The 13,582-nt window shown below is 50.8% G+C and overlaps 1 protein-coding gene across 1 annotated transcript in view; it reads right to left on the reverse strand.

Moving 5' to 3' along the window:
* FBRSL1 (fibrosin like 1) overlaps positions 1–13,582 on the reverse strand; it is a 234,576-nt gene that overhangs the window by 62,832 nt on the left and 158,162 nt on the right. The window contains 1 exon segment of the mRNA XM_051972577.1: positions 6,683–6,712. Within this exon segment, the coding sequence (XP_051828537.1) occupies positions 6,683–6,712 (30 nt within the window).

Here is a 13,582-nt window from a genome sequence, read left to right on the forward strand (position 1 = left end):
CCGGCTCCAACCCCAAAATTTTGGATCCTAGATTTTTTTTAAAGAGTTCTATGGGACTTTTTTTTTAGTTTATTTTTAATACACATTGTTTTATAAATTATATTGGGAGAGGAAAATCAGAGCAAATGGGGAAAGACTATGGGAGAGATTAAAAAAAAACCCAGGAAAAAAAAGTGACCCTGGCACGTGTAGGATCCTAGATTTTGAAAGTGGGGCTTCAGGTCTGCGACTGTCGTTCACTAGCTGTGAGATCGGGGCCAAACACATCGCTCTGTTAAGTCTCGGGGTCTCCATCTGGGAGTGGGCTAACCCGCTAACATTCTATCGAACAGGAGCCAGGCGCAGAGCTATCTAACACACAGCGGAGGGCGGAGGGCTGTGGCCAGTATCCCTACGCCGGAAGGGGGGCTGAGACTGGCGTCCCAGAAGGGCGTTATCTGGGTCAGCATCACGGGAGGGCGCGGCCTTGTCAAGGAGGCGATGCTGTAATCCGGGCATCCTCCCCGCCGCTAAACGGGAGAGCTGCATTAGGAACGAGAAGATAAGGATGCAGATCCTTAGCCGCGTCCCGCTGGACAAACCACTAATTCCCTGAGTCCCGGTTCTCTCACTTGGGACATGGAGACAGATAATAGCGCTGACCTCTCGTGGCTCGGGGAAATGTGACATACACATTTTGCTTCATATGTTGGGTTACATCTGGGGAGGGGGCGGGGGAAGCGGGGGAAACAGAAAACAAGGGGTCATCTTGAAGAAGGATCCATGTGGCTTTTTTTGGAGGGGAGCATGGTTTCGCCCTTGTGGGGAATTCCTAGGGATGAAATTCTCCCTTCCAATACGGAGAAGCGTGTCTTCTCCAGTTTTAAGTCTTGCAGAGAGGGCTGGGGCCTTGCCCGGGGTCACAAGGCCCACACGTGTTGAATGGGCCTCCTTCCGTCTCAGGACACCAGAGTCTCTCACATAGCTGTGTCCGTCTAGTCCCCCCAAGTCTGAACACAGCTACAAATGTCGCCATTTTCTTGGGGACGTCCGAGTCCCAGCGACCGCCAGTCTCCGGAGAAGGCAGGAGCTCTCCCCGGGGAGATGGCCAAACGGGAACAGAACCTTGGGGAGTAGCCAGAGCTCGGGGCTAGGGCAGCCGGGGACACAGAGAGAGGAATCCGCCCCTCCATCAAGGTATATCTTCTCCCTGGGAATACAGATTTTCCTCAAGGGCGGGGACCCTTTCCTTGCTGCCTTGTGTACACAGCACCCAACACACGAAATGTTTACCGACTGTTTCCGGTGGGGGCTCACTCAAGACCTCCTCCCAGATGTCAGCTACCTCCTTTAAGGGGGTGGTCTCCAGCGTCTTCTAACTCGGGGTCCTAAACCTCTGTGTGTGTCGTGGGTCCCTTTGGAAGATGGGTGGTGCTTACGGACCCTTTTCTCAGAATAACGTTATAATTGAAGGAGAAATACTAAAATTCCAGTTACAAGTGAGAATGAAGCAGTCACTTTTTCCATCTTTCCACAGACCCCAGAAATCTATTTATGGGTCCAAATGGGGGGCAGGACCTAAGGATCCTCAGTCAAGCTTTGAAAAAACTGATGATGCGACAGTCACGTGAGAGGCTGAAGACCCCTCACTCTGTCCTGATCTCTCTGGTCTGTGAGAATAAACATGCTGCGTTTGCTTATCTACGTACGCGCGGTTTCCCCAACCAGACTGCAAGCTCTCTGAGGGGCCTGCCAGCCCCTCGCCAGGAGCAGTGCTGGGGGAAGGCTCGTCACCGGTCGGAAGGAGGCGCGTCCCCCTGCTCCACCCACCAACCCACTGGGGAGACTTCTCCCAACAATGGCGGCCACACGGAGGTAGCCGTTCCCACCCGCGGCAACGGGGAGGGGCCCCCAAAGGGTTCTGTCTCTTCAGATTTCTGTTTTTGTTTCTTCTCGGCTAAGAAAGCCAGTGGGTGGGTTGGAGCTGGGGTAGCCACATGGCAGAGTCTCTAAACTCCCCGATCTGTTCCTTTAGGCTGTTAATATTTCACAGCGCAGCAGGGAGAGGAATTAACACTGCCAGCAGCCATCCAGACAGATTTCAGAAATCCCTCCCTGCCCTCCTCCTCTGTCTCTCTCCAAGCAGCCTTGGGCTTCACAGAGTATTTTCCCCGCAAATTGGTTTTAAATTAAAGGAGGTGATGAAGGCAATGTGCCGTCTCAGCATTTTCCCAGGTGCGCTTAATCTAATTTCATTAAAGAGATCAGGACGGATGATTGCTACAGTTGAAACATTAAGTCTGTCCATTTTTGTATAAAAAACCATTAAGTCTGTCAAAGTGTCGGCGGGTGGGCTGTTGATTATTGGAGATGACGGGGTGAGCAGAGCTTCCCGACGTGCTGTCAGGAGCCGCGAGTCAGGCTGGATCCATGGGCAGAGGCCGGCCTGGTCAGGGGAGAACGACGGGCAGAGCCGCAACTAGGCCGGGGCCATCAGGCCTTTGTCTCAGGCTACCAGATCGGGAGGGCACCCAATTCCAAGAACAGAATCCAGGCCCTCGTCAGCGAGGACTCTTTGTTACAACAGAGGCAAGGGTTGCCTCAAAGTGAACTGGGTCCTGCTGAGTCCCGGCCTCAAACAGGTATTCTGCCTTCTCTGCCTCTGTCCTCCCCCATCCCCCAGCTCCTCCTTCTCACTGAGTGACATCCTTTGTCAGGAAATCACCGCCTCCAATTCAGCTGACTTGTAGATCGGAGAACGAGCCGGAGGTTGCTCTGGGGTGGGCTTGTGCCCCAGGACCTGAAGCTAACAAGAGGCTGGTGGCTGTTAGGGCCAGGGATACGGTGGGTCAAAGGTCAGGAAGGGTCACACTCAGAGGTCCCTTCCCAAGGACTGTTTCTAAGCAGAGGGAGCCTCCCCTCGGGCCAAGCCCCACAAAAGCCTCCCAAAGAGCGGTGGGGAGTGAACCCTCTGCCTCATGTACAACCTCAGTCATGGGGAGGTTCTGATTGGAGACCCTTGACCACATTTTTCTCACGTGTATCTGTATGAGTGGGCCTCAGTTTTAGAAAATCTAATGTATAAAAATCTGATTGACAGGAAAAAAGAAACCCCCAAGACCCAGCTCTTTTGAAGGCTTAGCATATCCTGCGATTGGGATTCTCTAGTGGTTATTTTGTATGATTTACTGAAAGGCAACTCCTTGAGGTCAATTCTTTCTCCATCCTTCAACTCCCTTCATCTAATAGGTGCTCAATGCCAGCTGAACTGAACTGAATTGAATTTGATTATAAAAAGTGCAGAGTTCTGACAATGGGTTTTAAAACTATTTTGAAATAATTCAAATTATACAAACTTTATCCGCAATTTATTCAGGGTACTTCTAGTTGATACCTAGTTGTTGTTTCTGCCCTGCCCCCCTTGCCCCAAGAACGTAAGCTTCCTAAAAATGAATTGTTTTTAGTTATTGTTGTTTGTTTTTTTGCCTTTCTTTGCATCCTTAAAATACTGCCATATGTGGTGCTTAATAAATGCTTATTTGGTATTTAATGGCACTTAATAAGCACTTATGGACCATCTGATGTTAGATGGATGCCTGGCACATATCTGGCATTTAATAAATGCTCGTGGATTATCTGACCTTAGAAGGATTCCTGGCCCATATATGGTGTTTAATAAGTGCTTGTGAACCATCTGATATTAGAAAGATGCCTGACTCATATCTGGTGCTTAATAAATGCTTGTGGAGCACCTGATGTTAGGAGTTTCTAAAAAGTAAACTCTTGGGCCCCTTTTCCATTTTGTCTCCTCAGTGCAAAGCTCCTGGTCAAGAACTTGCTGCTCAATGGCCTGGCAGGGTGGCTCTGGTCTTGCTCTGGGGCTCATGAAAGGAGGTGGCTCAGGGGTGAGAGGCGGGGCGCTTCCCCGGGGGCAGGCCTGAGGAGGGGGATGGGGAGGATGTGCCTCCTGGAGGCTGACAGCATCCTCCCTGAGGGGCTGGTGATGCACCCCTCCCCCTGCTTATAGGCCGGAGCCTCCCCCGCCCCCCTGCAGGAGGGAACAGTGCGGGCTCACCAGGAGGGAGTGGGGAGGGAATGGGGGCCAGGAGGCCGGCCCAGAACCGGGAGGATCTGGCTGCCACTGTGCTGGCGGGGCTGGGCAGGGTGCAGAACGTCCCCCTCGGGGCTCCCAGTTGCTGTGGCACCCAGAGCCAAGAAGCTGGATGGCTGTGGAGCCCGGGTCATGGGGCTTCCGGGTCGTGGAGCCCGGGTCGAGGCCCCTGTGGGCGAGTGCGGCCCAGGTAGGCAGGAGCCGGTGCGGGAGCAGCCTGGATGGTTTATAACCCTCTATTATGGAAATGTTGGCTAAAGTGAGCCGTAAGCCCTGTCATTACATGTGTATAAACCAATTCTCGGTGGTGTTATTCCTGGGCTAAATGCTCCGACTACATAAATCTTGAATTAATGAGGACTTTATAGTTCCTGAAAATGAACGGTAATTGCTTATCTGTTAATGCCGGAGCTGCTATTAAAAGGAAGTATATATTTTCAGTAACAATGTTTATGTGCACGGACAGCGCGGCCCGGGAACGCCAGGCGGGCCTGACGCTCCAGGCCTCCCTCAGGCTCACGAGGCCGGCTCCCGCTCTCCAGGGCCGGCCCAGGGTCACCGCCCCACCCTTTGCCAAGCACCGCCGTGAGTGGTGGGGAAGGGCCCGGGCACTGCCCTGTGGGGAGGGAGCTCCCTCAGAACGCGCCGCTTGGCCCAGCCGGCCTCGGTCCCGCGTCTGTGGGAGGAGCTGGCGAGGACGACGGTGGCCGCCCCGGCGCCTCTGCCCAGAAAGCCCCACGCGGGACCCTGGAGAGGCGGAGGGGACCACCGCTCCCGGCCGAGACCGCCACGATGAGAAACAGAGAGATCCCGTGTTTCACACTTGTCTCTACACAGCTGTTTGCGCCCTGGTATCTCTGGAGATAAGGGCTGTGGGGACCCCAAGTCTGACTTTATAAACAAGGAAACTGAGGCTGAAAAAGGGCATCTGACGGGAATGTCTCATTTGGAGTCCAGGACTCCCACCCTGGAAGCAGAATGGGGTGATGGAAAAGCTGCCGGACCCAGGGTCTCTGGGCTCGGGCCTGACGGGAGAAGGAGCTAACCTGGAATGGGTGTCAGACCCCAGGGTCTCTGGGCTTGGGCCTGAGTGGAAGAAGGAGCTAACACAGAATGGGTGTCGGACCCTGGGGTTCGTGGGCCTGATGGGAGAAGGAGCTAACACAGAATGGGTGTCAGACCCCAGGGTCCATGGGCCTGATGGGAGAAGGAGCTAACACAGAATGGGTGTCAGACCCCAGGGTCTCTGGGCTCGGGCCTGAGTGGGAGAAGGAGCTAACACAGAATGGGTGTTGGACCCTGGGGTTCGTGGGCCTGATGGGAGAAGGAGCTAACACGGAAAGGCTGTCGGACCCCGGGGTCTCTGGGCTCGGGTCTGAGTGGTAGAAGGAGCTAACCCGGAATGGGTGTCAGACCCTGGGGTTCGTGGGCCCGACGGGAGAAGGAGCTAACACAGAATGGGTGTCAGATTTTGGGGTCCGCGGGCCTGACGGGGAGGGGGAGCCGGTGGGGGCTCCTGCCTGAAGGCCTGGCCCGAGCGTGCAGGTGTGTGCGGCTTGCTCACCTCCCCACCCCCTCCCCCGCGGGACCGCCGGCCCGAGCCGCTTCCTCCTAAGGTAACCTCGGATGGCGCACGCGGAAAGCTAATCAATGTAGTTCAGATTTCAATTTCTCCACTACAAGGTGAAGTCAAACCCAATGTAGCAAACGTCAGTCTGGGGAGGACGTGGTGCGCCCGGGCGCCGGGGTAATTTAGAATGTCGTTAATGGCGCGTCTGCCCAATGCCGCTGCCCGTCACTTACAGCTTCATCCAGGGCCCTCGCTGGGGTCTGCCTGGCGCCTGTCAGCCCCGGCCCCTGCGGTGATGGATGCTCTCCCCTTCCCTTCCTGCTGAGGTGACAGGGGAGCTGGGGCGGATTCAAGCAACGGTCTGCCCCTTCTCCCCCCTCCCCAAGGCTCCTTACTGAAATCTGATGGCGGCCGTGTACATAAAGCGAGGCTCCCCCCTGCTTCCCGCTCTGCCTCCCGGCTTCCCTGGGGACCGGTTTGGGGGAGTCCCCCATCCCTGGGAGGGCCCCTAACCCAGGCCCGGCCGAGAGGGGAGCGCATGAGCGCCGATCACACAGGCCGGGGCAGGGGGAGAAGGGAACCTTCCCTCTAGATAAGGGGGTCTCCGTGGCTCCAAGGTCCTTCCGAACTGAGGCCACGACAGGTACCCAACACGTCCCTCCTGCGGACACTGAGGGTGCCCCTTCCTGCCTCCCCTAGGAAGGGACCGGCCCTCGGCCTCGGAGGTGCGCGATCCCACTGTCACGTGGAGCCCACCGAGTCTGCCAGCGCTCTGGCGCACAGATTCCCCCCCACCCCGGGACCCGGGCCGGCATCTCCGGCCTGGGGGAGGGGGGTGACCGCCCTCAGCTGCCGCATCTGGCCGCGGGCCGCAGTCTGAGGACCCCTGGCCCAGACACTCCGCCACCGAAGCCAACGTCCTCCGGGAGCAGTGCCCGGGCCGGGAGGCAGCGGCGGCCTGCTGGGAAAGGGTGCTTCCTGCCCTTCCCCCGGGAAGATGTGGGGAAGAACTCGACTCTTACCTTGTCATCAACGTCGCTCTCGCTGTCACACTGTGGATGAGAGAAAGAGAGAAAACTTCATGTAAAAAAAGCCTTCACAACCAAACCCTTAAATCGTTACTGACCGCCCTCCCAGCCTGCCCTTCCCGGTCCTGCCGATGCTAACGGGCGTCATGCTCAGGGAGAACAGCCCCGGAGCGGGGGAGGGGGGCAGGTGGGGGCGGGGGGCCACGGAGGCGGCAGCTTCTGGGAATCTGCAGAGGCGCCTTGGCTAAGGAACCGCTGGGAGCCCCCGAGCACTGTGGGAAAGGAAACTTCCCGGGGCGCCGGGGAGAGGTGGATGAGGAACTGGCCGCTCAAATGCACAAACACCCGCAGGCCAGCTGGATGTCAGCCCAGGGCACCGCCACCGAGTGTCCAGGAAGGGGCAGCAAGACCCCCGGAGGAGACCCCCGCTGTCCCTCAGTAGCTGCTCCTCTCCCAGAGCCCTGTTCCCTTATTCTCCGGGGTGTCTCAAGTCGGGGTGTGTATGGGGGGTGGGGGGGAAGGGGAGGCCACGAAGAGCCACTGAATACAGGCTTTATTCATTCAAAGGTTTTTTTGGCGAAGGGAACTTCCAGTTCCCTTTAAACCAAATCCGACGCAGGTTCTGCAGCTTACTGGCTCCAGAGGGAGAATTTCTGTGACCTGCCCCACGCCATGGCCTGGTTACATCACCCCGAGACTCGAACCCAGATCTTCTCCCGGAAAGGATTTTAGCCCCATGGTGTTACAGAGTCGGAAGGTCTTCCTCACGCACAGAGGGACTGCCCTCCGGAACCCGGGGTCCCCGTCCCACACCTACGGCGGCCCAGGGGCTCGGAACAGCCACATCCCTGCTCTCCGGCTCGGGCCCCGCGGACAGCCAGAAACAGTGAGGGACCAGGAAGGAGACCCCCCGAGAGCAAGCTGCGGGAAGGCGGATGGAGCTACTCTGGCTGCTGGACCTCCGGGCCAAGAAAGGGGGCTGGAGAAAAATCCACTTTCTTTGGTTGCTTCCAAATCCAGGCGAAATGGGGGCAGGGGGGTTGGCGCATTCTCCAAAGGTGACTGGGCGACTACACGTGTGACTGCGTGCACACAAAGACAAGGCGATATCCCTGCTGCCCTCCGAGACCCGCCCCCGGCGCAGGATACAGTTCCCACCCACCCGGGGGGGGAGCAATTAAACGCCCGCCTCTGGCTCAGGGAGAAGGGGCGGGCAGAGCAGCCGAGACAGGGGCTGCTGGGGGGGAGAAGAAGGGGCTCTCCGGCCTTTCAGTGCGATGGTCATCTCCTTCCTTGCGGACAGACATCGCCCACGTCCAGCCAAGAAGTGAGTTACAAGTCTCTCCCCACATGTCTGTAAAACGGGGTGGGAGAGATTAAGCCGTGGGGGGTGGCCACAAAGGGAGCAGAGGCAAAGAAGATGGTGAAAGCCCGGGAAAGGGGGAGCGGCTGAGACGCGGCAGTCCTGGGGAGGTTTCCTGCGACAAGGCCTCCGCCAGAAGCAGGCCGTCCTCAGGGTTACTGAGCGAAGGAAGGAGAACCAGCTCTGGGATGCTGAGCTCTGCCTTGGGCCTGAGAGGTGGAGGAAGGGTGGGGGCTAGTTACCCACGGTTACCCAAGGGAGAGCCCGGGGGGCCAGAGGGAGACAGCTAGGGGAGGTCCCAGCACAGGTGGGGTGACTGGCCCCGGCCGCGCCAGGGAGCCCAGGAGGCCCGGAGAGCCGCTCGCTCAGGCGGAGGCTGCGTGGGGAGGGGGCTCCCTCTGCGCCGCTCGGAGCTCGAGGCCTGTCACAGATGCTAACTGACATCAAACACCCTCAATAATTCAGGGAACACTGTACGAGGAAGGAGCTGAACACGGCTTGATTATTTGGTGAGTTAAACACGGAATATTAGTCAGAGCTGGGCCCGGTAGAGCGTGCCGGGAAGGGGTGGGGGAGGGGGTGGGGAGGGGAAGATGAGATGTGCGGCTCAAATGCCTTTTGAAAATGTCACAGACTGTAAAATCACAACCACCCCCAAACTTAATGTACTCGGTCATGCATGTGCCCGCCGTCATACGTGGGGGTGCGGGTGCCCCCCCCCAGCAGCCCGTGCATGTGAAGGCTGCAAGCAGGGCTTCTGTTCAATTAGACAAAGGTCATTTATAAGGCACCTACTGTGTGACGGGCACAGGGTGAGCCCCTAGAGCCGACTATATAAGAAGGTTTAGGTGTGTGCCCACGGGGCTGTGCCAGCCGGATTTACCCCCCCACAGGCATGGGATTACTCCAGTCTCTGAAACAGGCCACTCCACACTCTGTCACCCTCAAGTACACGCTTGTAGAAAATGGGGGGCCTGTCATGGGCGCCTGTCCCCCCACTGGAGCTGGAAGGGACTCCTCCTCCACCAGCCCCGCGGGAAACTGCTGGCTTGTCACCAAGCTCAAGAACCACTTGTTATGGGGGGATTGTACTGGTCGGACTTCTGCCCCTCCTCTCCCCACTTGCTTGTATTTATATCGTACGGATTCTTTAATGTACTTCTTATATATACATGTATATATTTATGTATTCTTTAATATACTTCTTATATATACATATGCATATTTATATTCTTTAATATACTTCTTATATATACATATATTTATGTATTCTTTAATATACTTATATATGTACATATGGATTTATGGATTCTTTAATACATTTCTTATATATACATACATATTTATGGATTCTTTAATATACTTGTTATATATATGTTTTTAAATATACTTATATATATATTTTTAATATATGTCTTATATATACATATATATTTATAGACTCTTTAATATACTTCTTATATATATTTATGGATATTAAAAATATACTTATGTATATATACATATTTATATTTTTAATATATTTTTTATATATACATATATTTATGGATTCTTTAATATATTTCTTATATATACATATATTTATGGATTCTTTAATATACTTGTTATATATATGTTTTTAAATATACTTATGTATACATATATATTTATATTCTTTAATATATGTCTTATATATACATATATATTTACAGATTCTTTAATATACTTCTTATATATATATTTGTGGATTTTAAAAATATACCTATATGTACATACATATTTATATTCTTTAATATACTTCTTATATATATTCTTTAATATATTTCTTATATATACACATATATTTATGGATTCTTTAATATACTTCTAACATATACATGTATATATTAATGTATTCTTTAATATACTTATGTATACATATATTTATGGATTCTTTAATATACTTATACATACATATGTATTTATATATTCTTTAATATATCTTATAAATACATATATTTATATTCTTTAGTATACTTCTAACATATATGTGTATATATTTATGGCTTCTTTAATATACTTCTTATATCTTACACATATCATATACATACATACATACATATATGTATATGTGTATATAGATGTTTGTGTGTTCGCGTGCATTATCTTCTCTGAGGAAATGTGCACTCTGAGGGCGGGCTCTGTATCTGGTACCGATTAGCGGTTTAGCAAATGCTTGTTGACTGACAGGATGTGAGCTCCCTGAGAGCAAAGAACGTTTCCCTGGTAATGAAATGCAATGCCAGTGTCTAGCACAGTATCAAGCACATGAAATGTATTTAATAAATGCGGGTCAATTAACAGAGTGTAAGCTCCTGAAGCCAAGGAAAGTTTCATCTGTGACGAGATGTAGTCCCAGCATCTAGCAGAGTAATGGGCACAAAGGGTATATTTAGTAAATGTTTGTAAATTGATGACAGCTGGGATAAAATAGATTTCTATTTTTGGTGTCTCATATAGTGTCAGACACATAGTAGGAACTACTACAGGAAGTAGGAGACCAGCTTAAATAACGACATTATGAGCTACCTCCTCTCCCACCCTGGAGGTATGAGAAGGAACAGACAAAGATGTCCTACAGACAGGGGGTGGGGTGGGGGCAGGGATGAGCTGTGGCACCCCTGCACTGGGGAAATCCAGGCCTCATTAAATATGGAAGAGTCTATGATTAAAAGGATGGGGCCAGAGGTCCAAAGGGGACCCCAAGTCGCCAAGTAACACACGTGCATACCTGTACATACAGAGCTCGGGCAGCCCCCAAATCACAGAATTATAAGATCCCAAATCCAGAGCAGGAAGAGATTTCAGAGGAGATCAAGTCCAATCCACTCCCACCCATTTCACAGAGCAGGAAAACTAAGGCACATAAGCCAAGTGATTTGCCTCAAGTCAAAGGTAAAAAGCACTGGAGCTCCGATATGAACCTAACTAAATCTTCCTTACTGCCTTCAGAACGTATCATGTCACGGGGACACCTGGGCACCTCATCTCCCGATGCTCCAACCAAGCTCTCTGACTTGGCTGGTTTATGAAAAGCGGGTCCAAGTAACAAAGTAAGATCAGTGCTGGAACTGGGACTGAGACTCGGCTTCCAATTTTGATTCCGGGTATTATTGTCTTGATAAATCTCTTCCTTTCTCTGCTGCCACGGATAAAACGATTAGATGATCTTAGAGCTCCCTTCCAACTCAAGACCACAATCCTCTGACGACGGCCTCGGCCCATCTTTTGTGTCAGGGTTCACAAGAGAAGCTAGGCAACGAAAATGCTACTCTTGAAATCAGGGTCACTTTTTCCTTAAAAGAAAAAAAAATCTCTTCCTAGCAACTGCAATTATGATACTTTCATGTCAAATGAATTATATTACTGAGAATAAATCTCCCTGAGATGCACATGAGGGTTCTCTGGCTCCAGTCAGACTTATGCATTACTGGTTTTATATGTTGTACTCTATGTGATTAATATCGGTAATCAAATTATATTGCCTTCCACCGAGCTCTCACATTCAAGGCTATAATGTTTTCAATGACAAAGTTCATAGAGTTGTATAAAAACGTACCTCACGCTGTACCATCCCTTTATTGCTGCCGTAAAACACCATTTCCAATTTAGTGATCAGTGATATAGGAGACAGTCCTTGATTGGCAGGGGACAGGGACCCTGGCCCGTGGGCCCACTGGGTTTAGGGGAAGCATACCAATAGAATCCAACATTGCCTAGATAGTTTTTGCTCCAGAGATCCTAGATAATACTGTTCAGCACCTGGCATCTGGTATACAGTGAGAATTTAATAAATGCTTATGAGACAATTCCTTCTTCCAGATCAGATGAGACCTGATCAAAGTCCCAATTCACAGTACAGAGGAGACAGCATTGAACATGGTGATCTAAGGGCCTTTCTAGTTTTGACATCCTGAGTTCTAAGATCCATCCCCCTCCTTTCCCCCAGCAATGACATTCTACATTCTCACATCTTCCCCAATTCTACATTCAAGCTTCTAAGTCCAGAAGGGCAGAAATAAGGATTGTATGTACAAAGGCAAAGAGCTCACATCACAGGATTCATCTGAGATAATGGCTGAATTAATTTCAGATGGTAGAAAGCTTGCTATCATCCAGGAAGAAGGAAGGGATGAACCATGGGTTATTAACAGACTGGCTCCTGATTCCAGAAGAGCAGGTGGAGAGGTGGGCTTCCTCCCCTCCCACCCTCGCCACACAGTCTCTCAGAGCTGGAAGGGGCTTCACAGACCTTCTGGTCCCAGCCATCCTTTCACAAGAGTCTACTTTAGAACAGTCACACAAGTGGTCATCAGTCTCTCCTGCTTAGGTTTTTTCTTAGCTTACATCTCTCCTGCTTAAGTTTTTTTTCTTAGCTTACATCAAGATCTGTATCCCTGAGTTTCTACTCATTCAACCAAGTTTCCTGCCCTTTGAGATGAAGAATGAATCAAATACTCTTCCCTACAACTACCTTCAGATTTAAGAAGATGGTTATTACGTGTCTCCTGAATTTTTTTCTCCTTCTTCAAGACAAAAGTCCCTAGGTCCTTCCCCATCCTGGTTGATGTGCTCCAGTTGGCCAATGCCCTTGAAATGTCATGCTCATAATATTCCAAATATGTTCTAGCTAAGGCTGAGTACAGTGGGGACTCCAGACAAACCAGTCTAGTCTCTTTGCCAAGAGAATACCACAGATGGAATCGGAGAGCTAGGGTCCTTGGGAACTGAGGAATCAGTCACAACAACAACACTACATCTTGTCCCCCTTACAATTGCGATATTGATTTTTTTTTTTTTAATCCAAAGGTAGAATTTTACATTTCCTTCTGTTAAATTTCATCTCACTAGATTTGGCTCAATTTTCTAGCCTGTAAGGTATTTTTTTCTGTCACCCACTGAATAGCTCTCTCCCTCCCAGCTTCATGTCAACAATAAATTTGATGGATAGACCATTTATGCCTCCATCTAAACCACTGATACAGAAGAAATATGAGGGCAGATCTCTGGGGTACTTGACCCATGGTTTCCCTTCAAGTTGACATCGAACCATTACTGATTACCCCTCAGGTCTGGTCAGTGAAACTCTTCTGAATTTATCTAACTCCAGTAATATCTATATCATATCTGTTTGTGAAATGAGGTAATGAGCAGTAATTGACCAGGATTGGTCAAAATCTTAAGACGATGGCAAAGGCCTGCTGCTTGGAAACAAATCTCATTTCCTGAGCGGATGGATGTCAGTCTATGTCAAAGTTCTCTGAGCTTTGCTTGGGGATCTTAGAGACGGAGCAACTGCCCAAGAAGGAGGTTTCATTTGTTTTTCCTTAATCCACCAATCACCAAGTGCAACCACATGTGGGGGGAAAAAGAAATCAAACAATCCCTGTCCTCAAGGAGCTTATACTGTATCGGGAAAGAAAACGAGTACCTGTTAGTAAAAACAAATGATTCACAAGATAAATTCGTGGTGAATTTTTGTTGGAAGCACTTGCATGGAGGAAAGGAAGGAT

The sequence above is a fragment of the Antechinus flavipes genome, chromosome 1, assembly GCF_016432865.1.
Source record: "Antechinus flavipes isolate AdamAnt ecotype Samford, QLD, Australia chromosome 1, AdamAnt_v2, whole genome shotgun sequence".
NCBI lineage: Eukaryota > Metazoa > Chordata > Mammalia > Dasyuromorphia > Dasyuridae > Antechinus > Antechinus flavipes.